The following is a 26,219-nucleotide window of genomic DNA, read 5'->3' on the forward strand; positions in this document are numbered from 1 at the left end:
GATATTCCAACTGGGCTTTCCACTCTGCTAAACGTACCTCCGACTCTGTCCCTCCATATTTTTGAATCCACGGGCTACCCATGAAAACAGGCATGGTACGGGGTTGGGCTGCGGGCCCTGCATTGTCGGTCATTGGGCGACCCTGGTTACTCAACTCGAGGTGGAATCCTGCCGACTACGCCAAAATCTGTCACACCGAGGGGCTGACTGTCAATAGGCTAAAGCCACGCCCCTCTCAACTTCCACCTCGAGGAGGTCCCCAAAGCCAACCCAATGACCAGACAACAACAAGGGCAGATAAGTATAAAATTAATTCTTTATTGATTTAATAAATATTTAAAATGTTCTTGGGAAATGGGGAGGGGGGAATTAAAACTAATGTCTGTCTCTGCCCTCCAGGTGGGCCACGGATCGGGAACAAGGGGCAACGGAATGTCCAGGACACTGAGGACCAGGGGGGGCATGGGACTCAGGCTTCAACCTGGTCTATACTACCCGTGGCGCGCTCCTTTGTCCTCCTGGAGGCAGAATCAAAAGTGAATGAGTGTTGTGGATTTTTATTTAGGCTGCGTACCTGGGTCTCTCTGGTGTGGGCTCTTCCTCGCACTTTCACAATGTTTCGTCGAGTCACTCAGGATTTCCTCTTTCTTCTCCACAGGTAACAACTTAGGCACAAAGCACAGTTAATCGGCTTGGAATGGTTCTCACCTCTCTGCTGGACACAGCGTACCGTAAGTACAGGTTTCTTCGATCTCTCCTCAGGTTATTCACTCTCTCTGTTCTTTCCTTCACAGGTATCAACTTGGACACAGAAGCACAGTTAATTGGCTTTGAATGGCTCTCACCTCTCTGCTGGACACAGCGTACCGTAAGTACAGGTTTCTTCGATCTCTCCTCAGGTTATTCACTCTCTCTGTTCTTTCCTTCACAGGTATCAACTTGGACACAGAAGCACAGTTAATTGGCTTTGAATGGCTCTCACCTCTCTGCTGGACACAGCGTACCGTAAGTACAGGTTTCTTCGATCTCTCCTCAGGTAATTCACTTTCTCTGTTCTTTCCTTCTCAGGTATCAACTTGGACACAGAAGCACAGTTAATTTGCTTAGAATGGCTCTCACCTCTCTGCTGGACACAGCGTACCATAAGTACAGGTTTCTTCGATCTCTCCTCAGGTTATTCCTTTCTCTGTTCCTCCCTCCACAGGTATCCGCTTGGGCGAAACGTCTGATGGAGTAAGTCGTCCCTACGTGGCGTCGGGGGCGAACCCTCTCGACGGCTGTGCGGTGGCAGGGGGGTGGGATACCTCAACGTCTCACCGGGCCGAGCGCTTCCCTTTCCTCGCCGCCGTCAGGCGTTCGAACTCTGGACAGGGGCGCCCCTTTGTAGAGGCCACGGGATGATGAGAATCACTTCACCTCGCTCTCTGCAACAATAAGACTTGCACAGTATACAGTATTGAATGGTAATGGCCACAAATCGTACTCACAATGGTGCTGCTTCTCCAGCTCTTCGTTGTCACTCGCACCACCCACCAAATGTCTAGGCGGGAAAGGATCGTCCCGGGGCACCGTGCTACTTTCTGAGATCTGAAACACGCTCACAACATATGCAGGGTTGAGTCAAGCTAAGGCCAGCAGCCTCTAGGTCTTCCCTTAGCGAAGTGCGTGAAGGCGGGGGTCTGTCAGACAAGACATACAGCAATCCACAGCAACCCACAGCAATATACAACACCACGTCAAACTTAAAGGTTTTCACAGCACAAAGACTCACCCACCATGCTCAGTGCACAAAAAGGACTCCCGTCTTCCTTTACTTCACTTCAGTCAGATCTGGCGGTGGATAATGCGGCCCAGCTAGTGGTGTCGTCGTTAGGATTGCTTCAGTAAACCGTCCACTCGGCTCACCCACCACGCTATAATAGGGGTAGGGCCGTTCTCTTCCTCCTGGTGGAATCTAACATACGGCTAGATCATTACACAAGGCATTTACAACTTGCACTTGGTACTCACAACAATGTCGGTTTCAATCCCCGTTTTCTCTTGGTCTCAATTCACCAAATACTCCGTGTGTTTTTCAACCTTTAAGGTTCGCGATGCCTTCCACAACCATACGGCTTCAGCCTGAGAGAGAGTTTTAGACAGCCCACAGCAGCGCACCAAACGGCACAACACAGCGCTTCAAACACACCCCAAAAAGCTCCCCAAACTGTGAATAAACTTGGCCTTAAGTACTGCCTTGCTTGGCGTATCCTCCAATCGCCAACCGCTGTTTCTAACTAGGCACAGGTGCATCGAATTCGCCGATTTTCCCGCTCGCGGCGCTTACCGGACTTCCATAATTTTGGTTCCGCCCAAAAGAAAAAAAAGATTGTCACCTTGTGACATTTACTTTTTATTTATAGACAGATAATGACAAAATTCTGCATAATTAAAAGGGGAGTTAGTTTTAATGGTTTGTTTGCCCTAAATAAAACTAAAAACACATAATACACTTTTAATTATGTCTTAATTAAGTTAAATCATTTTTTAAACATATTTTAATACAAATCTTGCTATTATTTTGTAAAAAGAAGTGTAAAATGTTTGGACAGATTTTGGACAGTGCTTTTACACTATTTTGAACAGCAGGTGTCGCCAGCGTGTGTGATGTTTCAAATGCTTTAAAAAAACTGAATCAATTTTCGAAGCAATTGGTTCAATTGATTCGAAGCTTTGAAAAGCTTCGTTTCTCCCATCACTACTTACTAATTCTAAAATGACCAGTAGGTTACGGAATAATACAAACAGTTACAGTTCTGATATTAGAATGTCACACAAGGCTGGGAAGGGATCTTAGCCAATCAGATTCGAGAACCAGAAAGAATTGTTTAGTATATAAGTATATTTCATATATTTCGATATCAGTATCAACATCAGCAAACTTGGCCTCAAAAAATCTGTATCTTAACTTAAATAAAATAAAACATAGCATGGAATTAATGTTGTTAAATCTTAAAAATTATTTGATGAAATGTGTCATTGCCTCGGCTTTCAAATTTAAACAGTAAAAATACTCAAATCATAACATACAAAGAAAACTAACAGCAATTTTTTCTAAATTAACTTTATTGGTTAACCTTATAAACATTATATTAACTTGCTTTAAAAAAGCCACAGTGATCCCCTAATGAAAATACTGAATAAATTGTTACTGTTGTCAAAATAACTATTGTCTACAGGTGTACATGCTTACACTTTACACATTTTTTATAAATGTTCATTTAATTAGCATAAGAGTAGCCAGGATGAATATACCTTGTATACGTAATTGTCAAACATAATTTAGCTAAAAACATGGTTTATGGTGATTTATCAAAAAGGAAATCTGTGTTAAACCTGCACAAAAGTTAACTGTACATCCCCACAAACCTCCAAAATATCAATCTCATGCAGATTTGTGTAACGGTAATTGAAAGTGTGTGCTTGTTGGCCATTGACAAACACATTGTAATGATGGGGATTGCAAGTGATGGTGACCTGAAACATACAAAACACAATGTAAATGATTTTTCTTATATCACAAAATGGACCGGTTTCATAGACAGGGCATGGATTATGACAGAACTAGGCCTTAGTTAAATAAGTAGCTTTTATAAATGTAACAAAAACATTACTGTGTGCATCTTGAGACAAAACAATGGCACTGATATATTTTAAGATATGTCCAGCCTGATTTCACGGGAATTCATACGTATTTTATGAGTTGGTTAAATCGTATGAATTTGTACGAAGTGAAGCGTACAAAAAACGTACCCCTATAATGAAACCCCACCCCTAACCCCAACATCACAGGAGCAAAAGCAAATCGTACAAAAGGGTACAAGTGTGGTCACTTTTTTATAAAAAAACCTTGTAAAACACAAACGAATTGCCATGAGATTGTGTTGGATTTTTCAGATAAGACAGCTCAAACACACATTTTAGTCTGTGACTAGGTTGTCTGGAAAACTGAGCTGATAAATCTTAACAAAAATTATAAAGACCAAAGTCATTAAGAGTTTTGTCAAACATGTAACAAAGCAATATAAAAAATATGTGTCATATGACCATTTAAAAAAAAATATCTGTTCAGAAATAACAAAGATGTTTATTTGTCTACCTGAAAAGGTTGTCCTCTTTGAAATGGCATGCCTCCAAACCGTTCCTCTGTATCCCACTTCTCCATCTTATGGCTGTTTCGAACAACCACATTCTCATCAAATCGAGGATTGTAGTGCAATGCAATCCCAGTTCTGTGACACAGGTTAAACGCTACTCTGATAAAGAAAAGCCAAAGTTCAGTAATCTTCATTTTTACACCTTAAGGATGACAGAATATTGAAAATGTTAATAGTGTCAAACCTATTAGCATTAGGGTTAATAATTCCTTGGATGAGAATGTTTTTGCCAGGATATAATCCACCGTTGATTATCGTTTTGTATGGGACCGTCTACATGTGGGTTAAAACATTTTAAGATATTATTAAAGAGTGTAAAATAGTACATTAAAGTGCCCAGTCTACAAACATAAAGCAGAACATTTTTATATTGGATAATTGGATACATTTATATGGAAATACAAATTATTTAATACAATTTAATTCTATATGTCCACATCATTAAAAACTGTATATGATGAAATTGACCAAAAAACTGACACAAAAAATTTAATTGTGAAATTCCTTAAACAAGATAATGGCAGTGATAAATCATTTTACTGGTCAGCATAGATTTATAAGCTAAAGGAATTAGTAGAGAAAACTAAAAGAAAGCATTACAAACCTAAATAACCCATATGGCATTTAGGTTTATTAAACTGACTTCCTCCAGCAGTGTTAAAAATTAACCTTAAATTACAAGTTATCAACAGCCTGTGGTTAATGTAATGTCAAGAAGCTTAGATGAGTTAAGCTTAAATACTACACCAACACTTTATAATTTAATTTGTAAATATAGCTGCAAGCAGCAATGGCGGGCCCTCGCACGTTTTTTTACCGCTACACGGTGCCTCCGAGAAAACGATGCACGGTGGGCATGTGCATCAAGTGGGTAAATATCAGTGGACTATTTCATGTGGCTACTGACCCATTTAGGTACTGTAGGTAAAAGAGACCCCATATTTTAGACAAACGGGGGTGCTAGTCAGCCACTAAATAGACACGCCTTTATCTGACGTTTTTGTCAACACTTAACAGTCGAAAACTCTCATGTGTGTGCCAAATTTAAAGTTCAACTAAGCACGCCAAGAGCCTTAAACATGCCTGAAATTAAAGTAACGTTTGACGCGTTGCCATGGGAACAGCGTTCGAGATGTCAAAAATTCCTTCACAATTTATCATCTACAATGTCTCGGCATCATGTTGACCACTTCTCGTGTCAATCGCATGAATCGCATACGAGGAGTATTTAAAGGGTCACAGCATGTAACAGTCAGCCTTAAATATGCTGGAAAGTGAAAGCAAAGTTTGATGCGTTGCCATGGGAACAGCGTTTGAGATATCAAAAATTCCTACGCAATTTATCATCTACAATGTCTCACCATTATGTTGACCACTTCTGGAGTCAATCACATTATTTCCTCAGGAGGAGTATTTAAAAGTTTCCGCATGCAGATGTAAGGTTTAAATATGCCTTAAAAACGAAAGTAAAGTTTGACAGGTTGCCATGGGAACAGCGTTTGAGATATCAAAAATCCCTTCACAATTTATCATCTACAATGTCTCGGCATCATGACGACCACTTCTCGTGTCAAACGCATGAAAATCCTAGGACGAGTATTTAAAAGTTAACTGCATGCAACTAAAAGGCTTAAATATGCCTTTAAAATGAAAGTAAAGTTTGACGTGTTGCCATGGGAACAGCTTTTGAGATATCAAAAATCCCTTCGCAATTTATCATCTACAATGTCTCGGCATCATGTTGACCACTTTTGGTAACAATCGCATGAAAATCCTAGAAGGAGTATTTAAAAGAACATTGCATGGAACTGTGAAAAAAAATCACCTTTGTGACTGACACACTTCCTGGCGCCTGGTGGTGGCGCTATACCCGGGAGTCACAATAGGCACATCGATGCGATCGGAATCTTTAGACGAACAAACATCCCGCATGGCATCACAATAAGATATTTTTTGCCTCATATATTAGACACTTCCTGTTTCTCTGAATTCGCTATGAATTCATCGCTTCGCCATGGCGGAACCGTTCGAGATATCAAAAATCCCTTCGCAATTTAGCAAGTACAATGTCTCGACATCATGTTCACCACTTTTGGTGTCAATCGCATTCATCCTCTAGGAGGAGTATTTAAAAGTTCAACGCATGCATTTTTTGAACAATCCAAAATGGCCGACTTCCTGTTGGGCAGAGCTAATATGTTAGAGTACGAAAGTTGTTCGGGTCGATGAGATCTATATGCGTACCAACTTTCGTACATGTGCGTACATGTTTGTCCGATCTGTGCACCAATGTTTTTTTTTCCTTACAGGGGGCGCTACAGAGCCCCCCTGCCACGCCCGTGTTCCAGCCTTTGGTTTTCTGCGATGACGGACGACTCTGACGTCTGTGCCAAATTTCAAGAGTTTTCGAGTATGTTAAGGCACTCAAAATTCCCAAAAGTGTTGAAAAAAAAATAAAAAAAAAAAAAATAATAATAAATATAGCTGCAAGCAGCGATACCGGGGTCAAGCCAAAAAGGGCACAGAAGAAGGTAAACTTGAGTCCGGATGAGCAGTTTAAAAAACCTAGCAAAACCTCCTGATTTCAGACAAATTAATATAACGGTAATCAGCAAAAAAGCTGTGTTCTAATTCAGTGAAATCTCTCCCTCACGTCTTGAGGAGCATTGACAACTAGAACACTGAAGGAAATTGCAGTGGTAATACTCAGCTCACAAAATGTTACTGTGGTGTTAATGAGTCGAAAGAGCCCACCCCCATGTCTCTACGCTGTTCTGATGAAGAGATATAGCTCTTGCAAAAACAGTTGATAAGGTATTCTCATTGGTTGCTAGACAGTAAATTGACATCCACCAGTGATTATAATCCAAGCCATGAAATGAATAATCCATGATGACTTGTGGTTTTAGATGTGTTTGTTGCAGTAGTTTTAGGCAAAAATTACAATTTTCTATCTCAAAACCACTAGGTGGCGCTGTGACAAAATTGTGCATGCAACTTCAGGTCATGATTACGTTACATTGAGCTAGTTTTATGACTATACACTTTAGTTTAGTGAAGAAACAGTTGTATGACCATAGGGCTGGCTTGATATCACAGTTTTTGTTCAATTATAACGCCACCTAGTGGTGCAAGCAAGCAATTTTTTTTGTGTAGCCTCAAACTGTGGTCGTACATCAGCGTATCAAATCTGGTGAAAAAATCTCTTTTCGTTGCGAAGTTATAACCATTTATGTGTAAAAAATACAAAATTTAAAGGTAATTTTTCGTTTTTTGCAATTTTCGGCCATTTCTGATGAAAATTTTAATATAACGCCAATAGAACTTTTTGTTCAGAAGGTAAGGTTAGTTTCTTCTTATGGTGTTTTTGAGTCGATCAGAATTACGGTCGCGGAGATATTTGCGCGTGTTTTTTAAGCGCTATTTTGCCGCACAGGGTTAACCGTAAGGCGAATCCTGGCATGTTTGGTATCGTTGGACTCGGCAACTATTCAAAACTCCAAGGAAACAAGTCCCTTGTAAATATGATGATCATAGCCAAAGTTATAGGCCTATAAAACATTCGTCTGGCCACTAGGTGGCGCTGCAACGAAACTGTGCATGCTCCCTCAGTTCCTGACTGGCATCTCAAGTACCAAGATTTGTGTCAATAGGCCTATGTTTGGTGAAGATACAGCCTAAAATCTGTTTTTTTGCGCTCTACGTAAAATTCGTTGATGCGCTATACGACAACGGATTGGTTTATCAAAATTATTTTAATAACTTTTTGCCATGAGTGTCTCTAGATGCTGCATACCAATTTTCGTGGAAATCGGCCAAAAGCTCTAGGACGAGTTCGCAAAAGTAGGTTTTACGAATAATTCAAAATGGTGGAAAAATTTTCATGACGGAAAATGACGTCATAGGGTCCATTCGAATCGTCTTGAGCCAAGGAATCAGAGGAAACAAGAATTTCATTTCTAGGATTTACGGATCAGAAGTTATAAGCAAAAACATAAGTTCAACTTTGGACTGTTGGTGGCGCTAGCGGGTTTGAGATAGAGACTCCAAATTTGCTGTGGATAATATTTGGACTGTCCTTTATCAGTGTGCCAAATTTCATAACTTTCCTACGTACGGTTCTATGGGCTGCCATAGACCGCAATGGCGGAAGAAGAATAACTAATAAATATAGCTGCAAGCAGCGATACCGGGGTCAAGCCAAACATGGCAAAAAATGATTCATACGTGATGACTGTCATGATTTAAGATCTAAGTTTGCATTAGTTTTAGGAAAAAAATAGCAATTTTTTTGTATCTTGAGACCACTAGGTGGCACTGTGCTGAAACAATAGATGGTGCCTCAGGTCATGACTGTGATGACACATACCAAATTTAGTGTAAATACGATAAAGCTATACAGAGATATAGCCTTAAAGGACTTGACCACTAGGGGGCACTGACCAAAACAATAGATTGTGACTCAGGTCTTGATTGTGATGACACCCACCAAATTTGGTGTAAATACGACAAAGAGATGCAGAGATATAGCCTCAAATCGTTTTGACCACTAGGGGGCACCAAAAAGTTTACAAGTGCTTTCAGAACATGTTGCTGATGAACCATACCAAGTTTCATAACAATACGTAGTTGCGTTTATGAAACACTTAACTTAAAGAAAAAATCAAAATGGCCGACACCCAAAATGGCCGACCGAAAACCATTTGGTATCATTTGACTCGACATGCTTCAGGAAATATAACAAAACCACTCTCATAATTTTACACACATGCTTGCAGTAGTTATAAGCAAAAATAGTCAATTTTCATATCTCGTGACCACTAGGGGGCGCTGTGACGAAACGGTGCATGCACCCTTACATCATCACTGTTATGACATATACCAAGTCTCATATCAATACGCAAAAGTTTTGCGAAGATACAGGCTCAAACACATTTTGGCGTGCTCGCCCTCGCATTCTTTGATGCGTTATACGACAACGGATAGGTCTACCGAAAAGCTTTTGATAACTTTTTGTCTGGAGTGTCTCTAGATGATGCCTACCAAAAATCAAGCCAATCAAACGCGCACTCTAAGAGGAGTTCGAAAAAGTAGGTGTTCAATATAATTCAAAATGGCCGACAGGAAGTAGGTTTGACTCAGACATATTTGGTACAGTCGGACTCAGCACCAGCCAAGGAATCAATAGAGTGAAGTCTCATGTCAGTGTGGCAATTTAATCAAATGATATAAAGATTTTAAACAATTTCTTTACATATCCTGACCACTAGGTGGCGCCGTCCTAAAGATTTATAGGTGCGCTCAGAACATGTCTCTGATGAACCATGCCAAATTTCGTAGCGATACGCCATTCTGTTTGTGAAATACTGAACTTAATGAGAAAATTCAAAATGGCCGACACCCAAAATGGCCGACCGAAAACCGTTTGGTATCGTTTGACTCGGCATGCCTCAAGGAATCTAACAAGACCACCTTCATGATTTTAGACTCAAGTTTGAAGTAGTTATAAGCGAAAATAGGCATTTTTCGAATCTCGTGACCACTAGGTGGCGCTGTGACGAAACGTTGCAGGCACCCTCAGGTCATGACTGTAATGACATATACCAACTTTCGTGTCGATACACCAAAGTGTTGCGAAGATACGGCCTCACGTCCGTTTTGGTGTGCTCGCCGCCGTATATGTTGTCACGGTATACAAGAACGCATTGGTCTATCAAAAAGCTTTTGATAACTTTTTGTCAGGGGTGTCTATAGATGCTAGATACCAAAGGACATGCAAATCGGACAAACGCTCTAGGAGGAGTTCGAAAAAGTAGGTTTTACGGAAAATTCAAAATGGCGGAAAGATGTGCATGACACAAATGACATCAATGTGTGCATTTGAATCATCATGAGCCAAAGATTCAGAGAAAACAAGAATTTAGTTTCTAGGACTCACGGGTCAGAAGTTATGAGCATGAACATAAGTGGATTTTTGGACTGTTGGTGGCGCTAGAGGGTTTGAGTCAGACACACCAAAGTTGCTATAGTAACTTCTGAGACTGTCCTCTACATGTGTGCCAAATTTCATAACTTTCCTAAGTACGGTTCTATGGGCCGCCATTGACTTTCGGCGGAAGAACTAGGAAGAAAAATAATAATAATAATAATAATAATAATAATAAGAAAACTAACAATAACAATAGGGTTCTACGCCCCTTCGGGGCTTGACCCCTAAATATAGCTGCAAGCAGCAATACCGGGGTCAAGCCGAAAAGGGCACAAAAGGATGTAAAATTGAGATTGGATAAGCAGATTGAAGAACCTAGGTAAACCTAATGATTTCAGATGAAGAACGCAAAAGTAAGCAACAAAAATAATCTATGTTCTTGTCTACTGCAATTGTCCTTCTGTTATTGACAATCATGGAACATTAGAGCACTGAAAGACACGTGAGTGATGTTTGCAGTGGCAAAACATGGTTCACAACATGTTACAACAAGTTAAATGAGTCAAAAGAGACCATCCCCATGTCTTTACAATGTTCTGATGCAGAGAAAAAGCTCTTGCAAAAAAACGGTTGATAAGGTATTGTCATTGGTTGCTAGGGATTGAATTGGCAACCACAAATAATTATACTCCAAGCCATGGAGGAATAATCAAGGAATAATCCATGAAGACTCATGGTTTTAGATGTGTTGTTGCAGTAGTTTTAGGCAAAAATAGCCATTTTCTATCTTAAAATCAGTAGGTGGCGCTATGACAAAACTGTGCATGCAACCTTAAGTCATGACTGCGTTACATCTAGCTAGTTTCATGACTATACACTTTAGTTTAGCTATAAAATAGTTGTATCACCATAGGGCTTGCTTGATATGAAAGATTTTGTTTAATTATAGGGCCACCTAGTGGTGCAGGCATACAATTTTTTTTGTGTGGCCTCAGAATGTGCTCATACATCAGTGTATCAAATCTGGTGAAAAAATATGGTTTCGTTGCGAAGTTATAAACATTTATATGTAAAAAACACAAAATTTAAAGGTAATTTTTCGTTTTTTGCAATTTTCGGCCATTTCTGATGGAAATTATAATATAATGCCTATAGAACTTTTTGTTCAGAAGGTAAGGTTAGTTTCTTCCTATGGTGTTTTCGAGTCGATCGGAAAAACGCTCGCGGAGATATTCAGGCGTGTTTTTTAAGCGCTATTTTGCTCCCAGGGTTAACCGTAAGGCGAATTCTGGCATGTTTGGTATCGTTGGACTCGGCAGCTATTCATAACTCCAAGAAAATAAGTCCCGTGAAAAAAAGTTGCTCACAGCCAAAGTTCTAGGCGTATAAAACATTCGTCTGGCCACTAGGTGGCGCTGCAACGACACTGTGCATGCACCCTCAGTTCCTGACTGGCATCACAAGTACCAAGTGTCGTGTCAATAGTCCTAAGTTTAACGAAGATACAGGCTAAAATCTGTTATTTTGAGCTCTACGTGAAATTCGTTAAGTTGGTATATGACAACGGATTGCTGTATCAAAATTCTTTTGATAACTTTTTGCCATGAGTGTCTCTAGATGCTGCATACCGATTTTCGTGGCAATCGGGTAAAAACTCTAGGACGAGTTCGCAAAAGTAGGTTTTACGAATAATTCAAAATGGCGGAAAAATTTTCATGACGAAAAATGACGTCATATAGTCTAATCGAATCGTCTTGAGCCAAGCAATTAGAAGAAACAAGAATTTTGTTTCTAGGACTTACGGATCAGAAGTTATAAGCAAAAACGTAAGTGCAACTTTGAGCTGTTGGTGGCGCTAGCGGGTTTGAGATAGAGACTCCAAAATTGCTATGGATATTATTTGGACTGTCCTTTATCAGTGTGCCAAATTTCATAACTTTCCTACGTACGGTCCTATGGGCTGCCATAGACCGCAATGGCGGAAGAAGAAAAATTTACTAACAGAAACAATTGCCAATATAGCTGCAAGCAGCAATGCCGGGGTCAAGCCGAAAAGGGCACAAAAGGATGTAAAATTGAGATTGGATAAGCAGATTGAAGAACCTAGGTAAACCTAATAATTTTAGATGAAAAAACAAAAAAGTAATCAACAAAAATAATTTAAGTTCTTGACTACTGCAATCGTCCTTCTGTTATTGACAATCATGGAACATTAGAGCACTGAAGGGCATGTGCGTGGTGTTTGCAGTTGCAAAACATGGGTCACATCATGTTACAACAAGTTTAATTAATCAAACGAGACCATCCCCGTGTCTCTACGATGTTGTGATGCAGAGATATAGCTTTTACAAAAACGGTTGATAAGGTATTCTCAATGGTTGCTGGGGAGTGAATTGGCAAACACCAGTGATTATAGTCAAAGCCATGAAAGGAATAATCCATGATGACTCATGGTTTTAGATGTGTTGTTGCAATAGTTTTAGGCAAAAATACCATATTCTATCTCAAAACCAGTAGGTCGCGCAATGACAAAATTGTGCATGCAACATCAGGTCATGATTGTTTTACATCTAGCTAGTTTTATGTCTATACACTTTAGTTTAGTGAAGAAACAGTTGTATGACCATAGGGCTGGCTTGTTATCAAAGGTTTTGTTCAATTATAAGGCCATCTAGTGGTGCAAGCATACAATTTTTTTTGTGTAGCCTCAGAATGTGCTCATGCATCAGCGTATCAAATCTGGTGAAAAAATCTCTTTTCGTTACGAAGTTACAACCATTTATGTGTAAAAAACACAAAATTTGAAGGTAATTTTTCGTTTTTTGCAATTTTCGGCCATTTCTGATGAAAATTTTAATATAACACCAATAAAACTTTTTGTTCAGAAGGTAAGGTTAGTTTCTTCCTATGGTGTTTTCGAGTCGATCGGAAAAACGTTCGCGGAGATATTCACGCGTGTTTTTTAAGCGCTATTTTGCTGCGCAGGGTTAATCGTAAGGCGAATTCTGGCATGTTTGGTATCGTTTGACTCGGCAACTATTCAGAACTCCAAAGAAGCAAGTCCCATGAAAATACGTCAATCGGAGCCAAAGTTATAGGTGTATAAATCATTTCTCTGGCCACTAGGTGGCGCTGCAACGAAACTATGCATGCACCCTCGGTTCCTGACTGGCATCTCAAGTACCAAGTGTCGTGTCAATAGGCCTAAGTTTGACGAAGATACAGCCTAAAATCTGTTTTTTTGCGCTCTACGTAAAATTCGTTAAGGCGGTATACGACAACGGATTGGTGTATCGAAATTCTTTTGATAACTTTTTGCCTTAAGTGTCTCAAGATGATACATACCAATTTTCGTGGCAATTGGACAAAAGCTCTAGGACGAGTTCGAAAAAGTAGGTTTTACGAATAATTCAAAATGGCGGAAAATTTTCATGTCGAAAAAAGACGCCATAGGGTCCAATCGAATCGTCTTGAGCCAATGAATAAGAGAAAGCAATAATTTTGTTTCTAGGGCTTACGGATCAGAAGTTATAAGCAAAAACATAAGTGCAACTTTGGACTGTTGGTGGCGCTAGCGGGTTAGACATAGAGACTCCAAATTTGCTGTGGGGACACATTGGACTGTCCTCTATCAGTGTGCCAAATTTCATAACTTTCCTACGTACGGTTCTATGGGCTGCCATAGACCGCAATGGCGGAAGAAGAAGAAGAAGAATAACTAATAATAAATATAGCTGCAAGCAGCAATGCCGGGGTCAAGCCGAAAAGGGCACAAAAGGATGTAAAATTGAGATTGGATAAGCAGATTGAAGAACCTAGGTAAATCTAATAATTTTAGATGAAAAAACAAAAAAGTTATCAACAAAATTAATCTAAGTTCTTGTCTACTGCAATCGTCCTTCTGTTATTGACAATCATGGAACATTAGAACACTGAAGGACATGTGAGTGGTGTTTGCAGTTGTCACATCATGTTACAACAAGTTTAATTAGTCAAAAGAGACCATCCCCATGTCTCTACGATGTTCTGATGCAGAGATATAGCTTTTGCAAAAACGGTTGATAAGGTATTCTCAATGGTTGCTAGGGAGTAAATTGGCAACCACCAGTGATTATAGTCAAAGCCATGAAAGGAATAATCCATGATGACTCATGGTTTTAGATGTGTTGTTGCAGTAGTTTTAGGCAAAAATACCATATTCCATCTCAAAACCAGTAGGTGGCGCAATGAAAAAATTGTGCATGCAACATCAGGTCATGATTGTGTTACATCTAGCTAGTTTTATGACTATACACTTTAGTTTAGTTAAGAAACAGTTGTATGACCATAGGGCTGGCTTGTTATCAAAGGTTTTGTTCAATTATAAGGCCATCTAGTGGTGCAAGCATACAATTTTTTTTGTGTGGCCTCAGAATGTGCTCATGCATCATCGTATCAAATCTGGTGAAAAAATCTCTTTTCGTTACAAAGTTACAACCATTTATGTGTAAAAAACACAAAATTTGAAGGTAATTTTTCGTTTTTTGCAATTTTCGGCCATTTCTGATGAAAATTTTAATATAACGCCAATAGAACTTTTTGTTCAGAAGGTAAGGTTAGTTTCTTCCTATGGTGTTTTCGAGTCGATCGGAAAAACGTTCGCGGAGATATTTACGCGTGTTTCTTAAGTGCTATTTTGCTGCGCAGGGTTAACCGTAAGGCGAATTCGGGTATGTTTGGTATCGTTGGACTCGGCAACTATTTAGAACTCAAAGGAAACAAGTCCTGTGAAAATATGTCAATCGGAGCCAAAGTTATAGGCATGTAAAACATAAGTCTGACCACTAGGTGGCGCTGTGACGAAACTCTGCATGCACCCTTAGTTCCTGACTGGCATCACAAATACAAAGTATCGTGTCAATAGGCTTAAGTTTGGCGAAGATACAGCCTCAAATCCGTTTTTTTGAGCTCTACGTAAAATTTGTTGACGCGCTATACGACAACGGATTGGTTTATCAAAATTCTTTTAATAACTTTTTGCCTTGAGTGTCTCTAGATGGTGCATACCGATTTTCAAGGCAATCCGGCAAAAGCTCTAGGACGAGTTCGCAAAAGTAGGTTTTATGAATATTTAAAAATGGCGGGAAAATTTTCATGACGGAAAATGACGTCATAGGGTCCAATCGAATCGTCTTGAGCCAAGGAATCAGAGGAAACAAGAATTTAATTTCTAGGACGTACGGGTCAGAAGTTATAGGCAAAAACATAAGTGCAATTTTGGACTGTTGGTGGCGCTAGTGGGTTAGATATAGAGACTCCAAATTTGCTGTGGGGACACATTGGACTGTCGTTTATCAGTGTGCCAAATTTCATAACTTTCCTACGTACGGTTCTATGGGCTGCCATAGACCGCAATGGCGGAAGAAGAATAACTAATAATAATAATAAAATTAAGAAAACTAACAAATACAATAGGGTTCTACGCCCCTTCGGGGCTTGACCCCTAATAATAAGAAAACTAACAAATACAATAGGGTTCTACGCCCCTTCGGGGCTTGACCCCTAAATAATAATAAAATTAAGAAAACTAACAAATACAATAGGGTTCTACGCCCCTTCGGGGCTTGACCCCTAAATATAGCTGCAAGCAGCAATGGCGGGCCCTCGCACGTTTTTTTACCGCTACACGGTGCGTCCGAGAAAACGATGCACGGTGGGCAAGGGCATCAAGTGGGTAAAATATCAGTGGGCTATTTAATGTTGTTTCTGAGCCATTTGGGGACTGTAGGTAAAAGAAACCCCACATTTTAGACAAACAGGTGCACTAGTGAGCCACTTAAGAGACACGCCTTTATCTGACCTTTTTGTCAACACTTAACAGCCGAAAACTCTGATGTGTGTGCCAAATTTAAAGTTCAACTAAGCACGCCAAGAGCCTTAAACATGCCTGAAATTAAAGTAAAGTTTGACGCATTGCCATGGGAACAGCGTTCGAGATGTCAAAAATTCCTTCGCAATTTATCATCTACAATGTCTCGGCATCATCTTGACCACTTCTGGTGTCAATCGCATGAATCCCATACGAGGAGTATTTAAAGGTTCACAGCATGTAACTGTCAGCCTTAAATATGTGTAAAAATGAAAGTAAAGTTTGATGCATTGCCATGGGAACAGCGTTCGAGATATCAAAAATCCCTTCGCAATTTATCATCTACAATGTCTATGCATCATGTTGACCACTTCTCGTGTAAATCGCATGAAAATCCTAGAAGGAGTATTTAAAAGTTAACTGTATGGAACTGAAAGGCTTAAATATGCCTTTAAAATGAAAGTAAAGTTTGACGCGTTGCCATGGGAACAGCGTTTGAGATATCAAAAATCCCTTCGCAATTTATCATCTACAATGTCTCGGCATCATGGTGACCACTTTTGGTGTCAATCGCATGAAAATCCTAGGAGGAGTATTTAAAAGAACATTGCATGGAACTTTCAAAATAATCCAGCTTTGTGACTGACACACTTCCTGGCGCCTGCTGGTGGCGCTATACCCGGGAGTCACAATAGGCACATTGATGCGATCGGAATCTTTAGACGAACAAACATCCCGCATGGCATCACAATAAGATATTTTTTGCCTCAGATATTAGACACTTCCTGTTTCTCTGAATTCGCCATGAATTCATCGCCTCGCCATGGCGGAACCGTTCGAGATATCAAAAATCCCTTCGCAATTTAGCAAGTACAATGTCTCGACATCATGTTCACCACTTTTGGTGTCAATCGCATTTATCCTCTAGGAGGAGTATTTAAAAGTTCAACGCATGCATTTTTTAAACAATCCAAAATGGCGGACTTCCTGTTGGGCGGAGCTAAAATGTTAGAGGGCGAAAGTTGTTCGGGTCGATGAGATCTATATGTGTACCAACTCTCGTACATGTGCATACATGTTTGCACGATCTGTGCCCCAATGTTTGTTTTTGAATTACAGGGGGCGCTACAGAGCTCCCTTGCCACGCCCGTATTCCAGCCTTTGCATGAGCCTAGTGGCACGCGACTCTGACGTGTGTGCCAAATTTCAAGACTTTTCGAGTATGTTAAGGCTCCCAAATTAGCACAAGTGTTGAAAAAAAAAATAATAATAATAATAAATTCGAGCAAAAACAATAGGGCTTCGCACCTTTCGGTGCAGGCCATTCTGGCCTGCTCCTCGGTGCTCGGGCCCTAATAATAAAAACTAGGGCTGTGGAAAAAAATATCGATACAGCTAGCTATCGTGATAAATTTTTCCATGATAGTGTATCAATATTTCAATCTCTACTATCGATATTTTTAAAAACCCATCAAATCCCTCTGTGTGCATAAAACGACACGGCCACCAATGTCACAGAAGTTGACAGGAGTGAGAAAATGTAAAAACACCTGCAGCTTTCAAAGCCGACGTGTGGAAGCACTTTGGCTTAAAAAAAGTTTTAAAAAATGCAGCTCTATTTTTTACATTTTTGATAAAAAAAGAAAAAGTATTGCAACATGCAACGTATTGTATCATATCGTGATACATTGTATCATGACCCATGTTTCGTGATACGTATGGAGGCCCTTGCTAATACCCAGCCCTATGTTTGACGAGTGTTGCTTTTCCAAAAGCATGTTATAAACTTCAATTCAATTCAATTTTATTTATATAGCGCTTTTCACAATTGTTAATTGTTGCAAAGCAGCTTTACATGAATAGATGTAGAGGAGAACACAGAAAATCAATAGATATTAAAGCTGCAAGCAGCGATGGAAGGGCCCTCGCACGCATGTGCACCGCTACCCTATGGCATTAGTAAAGCAGTAAACCAGGGGGGTATGAATTAAAGTGGGTAAATATAGGTGGATATTCAAAGAAACATTTATGTGCCACACCGCCTGTGTGCAGTAGGTGGCGCTATGACTGTACCTGATTATTATTATATTGACGTGTTCAGGCCGGGACCCTTAACAAACGTGTGAAGTCTGGGGCAGATCGAACAATGTATACCTGAGTTAGAGCCACTTCCTGTTTCATGGCGAAAATGCTGAAATTTGTCAGGCCGCCACGGACACACCCTCCGACGAAAAGTCAAGATCTCCGCAATTTAACATCGCAAAGGCCTTTAGATGAGATTGACCAAATATGACAATGATCTGATTAAATCTGTAGGAGGAGTTCGTTAAAGTATGAAGCCTGGAAATGACCAAATTTGCACAAAAATCAAGGCAAAAATTAAAAATGGCTGACTTCCTGTGGGGTTTAGAGCTTCGCTCCAAGAGACTTTTTTGTAGGTCTTGGGGTGATAGATGATCCTACCAAATTTCGTATCTGTACGTTTTTCGTAGCGGGGGGCTGTTCTCATGAAATTTAGCAGGTGGCGCTATCGAGCCATTTCTACACGCCCACTTCTGGCGCCTATGCCACATGTAAATTTTCGCCACTTCTGACATGTGTGCAAAATTTCATGAGTTTTCGAGCATGTTTCGCCCCTCAAAAATGCGATTCACTTTGGAGAAGAAACGGAATAATAATAATAATAATAAATATAGCTGCAAGCAGCGATGGCGGGCCCTCGCACGTTTTTTTACCGCTACACGGTGCGTCCGAGAAACAATGCACGGTGGGCAAGGGCATCAAGTGGGTAAAATATCAGTGGGCTATTTAATGTTGTTTCTGAGCCATTTGGGGACTGTAGGTAAAAGAAACCCCACATTTTAGACAAACAGGGGCACTAGTGAGCCACTCATAAGACACGCCTTTATCTGACCTTTTTGTCAACACTTAACAGCCGAAAACTCTGATGTGTGTGCCAAATTTAAAGTTCAACTAAGCACGCCAAGAGCCTTAAACATGCCTGAAATTAAAGTAAAGTTTGACGCATTGCCATGGGAACAGCGTTCGAGATGTCAAAAATTCCTTCGCAATTTATCATCTACAATGTCTCGCCATCATCTTGACCACTTCTGGTGTCAATCGCATGAATCCCATACGAGGAGTATTTAAAGGTTCACAGCATGTAACTGTCAGCCTTAAATATGTGTAAAAATGAAAGTAAAGTTTGATGCATTGCCATGGGAACAGCGTTCGAGATATCAAAAATCCCTTCGCAATTTATCATCTACAATGTCTCGGCATCATCTTGACCACTTCTCGTGTCAATCGCATGAAAATCCTAGAAGGAGTATTTAAAAGTTAACTGTATGCAACTGAAAGGCTTAAATATGCCTTTAAAATGAAAGTAAAGTTTGATGCGTTGCCATGGGAACAGCGTTTGAGATATCAAAAATCCCTTCGCAATTTATCATCTACAATGTCTCGGCATCATGGTGACCACTTTTGGTGTCAATCGCATGAAAATCCTAGGAGGAGTATTTAAAAGAACATTGCATGGAACTTTCAAAAAAATCCAGCTTTGTGACTGACACACTTCCTGGCGCCTGCTGGTGGAGCTATACCCGAGACTTACAATAGGCACATCGATGCGATCGGAATCCTTGGCCGAGCATACACAATGCGTGTCATTACAATAAGACATTTTTTGCCTTAGATATTAGACACTTCCTGTTTCTCTGATTTCGCCACAACTTTGTCGCCTCGCCATGGCAGAACCGTTCGAGATATCAAAAATCTCTTCGCAATTTAGCAAGTCCAATGTCTCGACATCATGTTCTCCACTTTTGGTGTCAATTGCATGCATCCTCTGGGAGGAGTATTCAAAAGTTCAACGCATGCATTTTTTAAACAATCCAAAATAGCTGACTTCCTGTTGGGCGGAGCTTAAATGTTAGAGGGCGAAAGTTGTTCGGGTCGATGAGATCTATATGCGTACCAACTCTCGTACATGTGCGTACATATTTGCACGATCTGCGCACTCCTGTTTGTTTTTGCATTACAGGGGGCGCTACAGAGCCCCCGTGCCACGCCCGTGTTCCGGCCTTTGGCTTTCGGCGATCACGGACGACTCTGATGTCTGTGCCAAATTTCAAGAGTTTTCGAGTATGTTAAGGCCCCCAAAATGCCCAAAAGTGTTGAAAAAAATAAAAAATAAAAAAATAATAATAATAAAATATAGCTGCAAGCAGCGATGGCGGGCCCTCGCACGTTTGTTTACCGCTACATGGTGCCTCCGAGAAAACGATGCACGGTGGGCAAGTGCATCAAGTGGGTAAATATCATGCTGCTACTGACCCATTTAGGTACTGTAGGTAAAAGAAACCCCACATTTTAGACAAACGGGGGCGCTAGTGAGCCACTAAATAGACACGCCTTTATCTGACGTTTTTGTCAACACTTAACAGCCGACAAATCTGATGTGTGTGCCAAATTTAAAGTTAATCTAAGCACACCAAGAGCCTTAAATATGCCTGACATAAAAGTAAAGTTTGACACGTTGCCATGGGAACAGCGTTAGAGATGTCAAAAATTCCTTCGCAATTTAGCGTCTACAATGTCTCAGCATCATGTTGACAACTTCTGGTGTGAATTGCATTATTTCCCTCGAAGGAGTATTAAAAAGAACATTGCATGCGACTGTCAGGCTTAAATAAGCCTTTAAAATGAAAGTAAAAAGTTTGACGCGTTGCCATGGGAACAGCGTTTGAGATATCAAAAATCCCTTCACTTTTTTATCATCTCCAATGTCTCGGCATCATGTTGACCACGTTTGGTGTCAATCGCATGAATATCCTAGAAGGAGTATTGAAAAGTTCACTGCATGGGCTTAAATATGCCTTTAAAATGAAAGTAAAGTTTGACGCGTTGTCATGGGAACAACGTTTGAGATATCAAAAATCCCTTCGCAATTTATCATCTACTATGTCTTGGCATCATGTTGACCACTTTTGGTGTCAATCGCATAAACATTCTAGGACGAGTATTTAAAAGAACATCACATGGAACTGTCAAAAAAATCAACCTTTGTGACTGCAACACTTCCTGGCGCCTGGTGGTGGCGCTATACCCGAGACTTACAATAGGCACATCGATGCGATCGGAATCTTCAGACGAACAAACACCCCGCGTGTCATCACTATAAGACATTTTTTGCCTTAGATATTAGACACTTCCTGTTTCTCTGATTTCACCATGACTTTGCCGCTTCGCCATGGCAACACCGTTCGAGATATCAAAAATCCCTTCGCAATTTAGCAAGTCCAATGTCTTGACATCATGATCACCACATTTGGTGTCATTTGCATGAATCCCCTAGGAGGAGTATTCAAAAGTTCACCGCATGCATTTTTTAAACAATCCAAAATGGCGGACTTCCTGTTGGGCGGAGCTAAAATGTTAGAGGGCGAAAGTTGTTCGGGTCGATGAGATCTATATGCGTACCAACTTTCGTAAATATGCGTACATGTTTGCCCGATCTGTGCACTCCTGTTTGTTTTTGCATTACAGGGGGCGCTACAGAGCCCCCGTGCCACGCCCGTGTTTCAGCCTTTGGCTTTCGGCGATCACGGACGACTCTGATGTCTGTGCCAAATTTCAAGAGTTTTCGAGTATGTTAAGGCCCCCAAAATGTCCAAAAGTGTTGAAAAAAATAAAAAAAATAAAAATAAAAATAAAAAGAATAATCCGAGCAAAAACAATAGGGCTTCGCACCTTTCGGTGCAGGCCATTCTGGCCTGCTCCTCGGTGCTCGGGCCCTAAATATAGCTGCAAGCAGCGATGGCGGGCCCTCGCACGTTATTATACCGCTGCACGGTGCCTTCGAGAAAACGATGCACGGTGGGCATGTGCATCAACTGGGTAAATATCAGTGGACTATTTCATGTTGCTGCTGATCCATTTAGGTACTGTAGGTAAAAGAAACCCCACATTTTAGACAAACAGGGCGCTAGTGAGCCATGAAATAGACACGCCTTTATCTGACGTTTTTTTCAACACTTAACAGCTGACAACTCTGATGTGTGTGCCAAATTTAAAATCAATCTAAGCACGCCAAGAGCCTTAAATATGCCTGAAATAAAAGTAAAGTTTGACGCGTTGCCATGGGAACAGCGTTCGAGATGTCAAAAATTCCTTCGCAATTTAGCGTCTACAATGTCTCAGCATCATTTTGACCACTTCTGGTGTCAATCGCATGAATCCTATAGGAGTAGTATTTAAAAGTTCACAGCATGTAACTGTCAGTCTTTAAATATGTGTAAAAATGAAAGTAAAGTTTGACACGTTGCCATGGGAACAGCCTTCAAGATATCAAAAATCCCTTCGCAATTTATCATCTACAATGTCTCAGCATCATGTTGACCACTTTTGGTGTCAATCGCATGAATATCCTAGAAGGAGTATTTAAAAGAACATTGGGTGGAACTGTCAAAAAAATCAACCTTTGTGACTGACACACTTCCTGCCGCCTGCTGGTGGCGCTATAACCGGGAGTCACAATAGGCACATCGATGCGATCGGAATCTTCAGACGAACAAACACCCCGCATGTCATCACAATAAGACATTTTTTGCTTTAGATATTAGACACTTCCTGTTTCTCTGATTTCGCCATGAATTTGTCGCTTCGCCATGGCAGAACCGTTCGAGATATCAAAAATCCCTTCGCAATTTAGCAAGTACAATGTCTCGACATCATGATCACCACGTTTGGTGTCAATCCCATAAATCCCCTGGAAGGAGTATTTAAAAGTTCAATGCATGCGGTTTTTAAACCATCCAAAATAGCCGACTTCCTGTTGGGCGGAGCTTAAATGTTAGAGGGCGAAAGTTGTTCGGGTCGATGAGATCTATATGCGTACCAACTCTCGTACATGTGCGTACATTTTTGCCCGATCTGTGCCCCAATGTTTGTTTTTGAATTACAGGGGGCGCTACAGAGCTCCCTTGCCACGCCCGTGGTCCAGCCTTTGCCCGGACCTGATGGCCGACGACTCTGACGTCTGTGCAAAATTTCAAGAGTTTTTGAGTATGTTAAGGCCCCCAAATTGCCCCGAAACGTAAAAAAAAAAAAGAAAAAAAAAAAATAATAATAAAAAATATAGCTGCAAGCAGCAATGGCGGGCCCTCGCACGTTTTTTTACCGCTACACGGTGCGTCCGAGAAAACGATGCACGGTGGGCAAGGGCATCAAGTGGGTAAAATATCAGTGGGCTATTTAATGTTGTTTCTGAGCCATTTGGGGACTGTAGGTAAAAGAAACCCCACATTTTAGACAAACAGGGGCACTAGTGAGCCACTTAAGAGACACGCCTATGTCTGACCTTCTTGTCAACACTTAACAGCCGAAAACTCTGATGTGTGTGCCAAATTTAAAGTTCAACTAAGCACGCCAAGAGCCTTAAACATGCCTGAAATTAAAGTAAAGTTTGACGCATTGCCATGGGAACAGCGTTCGAGATGTCAAAAATTCCTTCGCAATTTATCATCTACAATGTCTCGGCATCATGTTGACCTCTTCTGGTGTCAATCGCATGAATCCCATACGAGGAGTATTTAAAGGTTCACAGCATGTAACTGTCAGCCTTAAATATGTGTAAAAATGAAAGTAAAGTTTGATGCATTGCCATGGGAACAGCGTTCGAGATATCAAAAATCCCTTCGCAATTTATCATCTACAATGTCTCGGCATCATGTTGACCACTTCTCATGTCAATTGCATGAAAATCCTAGAAGGAGTATTTAAAAGTTAACTGCATGAAACTGTAAGGCTTAAATATGCCTTTAAAATGAAAGTAAAGTTTGACAGGTTGCCATGGGAACAGCGTTTGAGATATCAAAAATCCCTTCGCAATTTATCATCTACAATGTCTCGGCATCATGTTGACCACTTTTGGTGTCAATCGCATGAAAATCCTAGAAGGAGTATTTAAAAGAACATTGCATGGAACTTTAAAAAAAATCCAGCTTTGTGACTGACACACTTCCTGGCGCCTGGTGGTGGCGCTATACCCGGGAGTCACAATAGGCACATCGATGCGATCGGAATCTTCAGACGAACAAACACCCCGCGTGTCATTACAATAAGACATTTTTTGCCTTAGATATTAGACACTTCCTGTTTCTCTGATTTCGCCACAACTTTTTCGGCTCGCCACGGCAGAACCGTTCGAGATATCAAAAATCCCTTCGCAATTTAGCAAGTCCAATGTCTCGACATCATGTTCACCACTTTTGGTGTCAATCGCATGCATCCTCTAGGAGGAGTATTCAAAAGTTCAACACATGCATTTTTTAAACAATCCAAAATAGCTGACTTCCTGTTGGGCGGAGCTTAAATGTTAGAGGGCGAAAGTTGTTCGGGTCGATGAGATCTATATGCGTACCAACTCTTGTACATGTGCGTAAATTTTTGCACGATCTGTGCCCCAATGTTTGTTTTTGCATTACAGGGGGCGCTACAGAGCTCCCTTGCCACGCCCGAGTTCCAGCCTTTGCCGGGTCCTAATGGCCAACGACTCTGACATCTCTGCCAATTTTCAAGAGTTTTTGAGTATGTTAAGGCCCCCAAATTGCCCCGAAACGTAAAAAAAAAAATAAATAAAAAAAAATAATAAATATAGCTGCAAGCAGCGATGGCGGGCCCTCGCACGTTTTTTTAACGCTACACGGTGCCTCCGAGAAAACGATGCACGGTGGGCACGTGCATCAAGTGGGTAAATATCAGTGGACTATTTCATGTTGCTACTGACCAATTTGGGTACTGTAGGTAAAAGAGACCCCACATTTTAGACAAACGGGGGCACTAGTGAGCCACTTAATAGACACGCCTTTATCTGACCTTTTTGTCAACACTTAACAGCCGACAACTCTAAATTTGGCACACACATCAAAGTTAATCTAAGCACGCCATGAGCCTTAAATATGCCTGAAATTAAAGTAAAGTTTGAAGCGTTGCCATGGCAACAGCGTTCGAGATGTCAAAAAATCCTTCGCAATTTAGCATCTACAATGTCTCAGCATCATGTTGACCACTTTTGGTGTCAATCGCATAAACATTCTAGGAGGAGTATTTAAAAGAACATCACATGGAACTGTCAAAAAAATCAACATTTGTGTCTGCAACACTTCTTGGCGCCTGGTAGTGGCGCTATACCCGAGACTCACAATAGGCACATCGATGCGATCAGAATCTTCAGACGAACAAACACCCCGTGTGTCATCACAATAAGACATTTTTTACCTTAGATATTAGAAACTTCTTGTTTCTCTGATTTCGCAATGAATTTGTCGCCTCGCCATGACAGAACCGTTCGAGATATCAAAAATCCCTTCGCAAATTAGCAAGTACAATGTCTCGGCATCATGTTCACCACGTTTGGTGTCAATCCCATGAATCCCCTAGAAGGAGTATTCAAATGTTCACCGTATGCATTTTTGAAACCATCTAAAATGGCCGAATTCCTGTTGGGCGGAGCTAATAGGTTTGATTGTGAAAGCTGTTCGGTCGATGGGATCTATATACGTACCAACTCTCGTACATGTGCTTACATGTTTGCCCGATTTGTGCACCAATAATTTTTTTGCATTATAGGGGGCGCTACAGAGCACTACCGCCACGCCCGTGTTCCAGCATTTGCCCGGTCCTATTGGCCAATGACTTTGAGGTCTGTGCCAAATTCCCGGTGTTTTCGAGCATGTTAAGGCACCCAAAGTGCATGCCAAGTGCTTAAATATGCCTGAAAATGAAAGTAAAATTTTACGTGTTGCCATGGGAGCAGCATTCGAGATATCAAAAATCCCTTCGCAATTTATCATCTACAATGCCTCAGCATCATGTTGACCACTTTTGGTGTCAATCGCATGAAAATCCTAGGAGGAGTATTTAAAAGAACATTGCATGGAACTGTCAAAAATCCACCTTTTGTGACTGCCACACTTCCTGGTGCCTGTTGGTGGCGCTATACCCAAAACTCACAATATGCACATCGATGCGATCGGAATCCTTGGCCGAACATACACACTGCGTTTCATCCCAATAAGAAATTTTTTGCTTTAGATATTAGACACTTTCTGTTTCTCTGAATTCGCCATAAATTTGTCGCCTCGCCATGGCAACACCGTTCGAGATATCAAAAATCCCTTCGCAATTTAGCAAGTCCAATGTCTCAGCATCATCTTCACCACGTTTGGTGTCAATCGTATGAATT

General features: G+C 40.7%; 1 protein-coding gene across 1 annotated transcript in view; it reads right to left on the minus strand.

Moving 5' to 3' along the window:
- Positions 1-2,918: 2,918 nt before the first annotated feature.
- LOC129438189 (galectin-5-like) overlaps positions 2,919-26,219 on the minus strand; it is a 68,093-nt gene continuing 44,792 nt past the window's right edge. The window contains exons 5-7 of the mRNA XM_055196823.2: positions 4,381-4,469; positions 4,139-4,295; positions 2,919-3,516 (exon numbers count right to left, since the gene is read on the minus strand). Of these exons, the coding sequence (XP_055052798.2) occupies positions 3,370-3,516; positions 4,139-4,295; positions 4,381-4,469 (393 nt within the window). The 3' untranslated portion in view covers positions 2,919-3,369. The remainder of the gene's footprint in view (positions 3,517-4,138; positions 4,296-4,380; positions 4,470-26,219) is intronic.

This window comes from Misgurnus anguillicaudatus, chromosome 24 (genome assembly GCF_027580225.2).
Source record: "Misgurnus anguillicaudatus chromosome 24, ASM2758022v2, whole genome shotgun sequence".
In the NCBI taxonomy this organism is placed as follows: domain Eukaryota; kingdom Metazoa; phylum Chordata; class Actinopteri; order Cypriniformes; family Cobitidae; genus Misgurnus; species Misgurnus anguillicaudatus.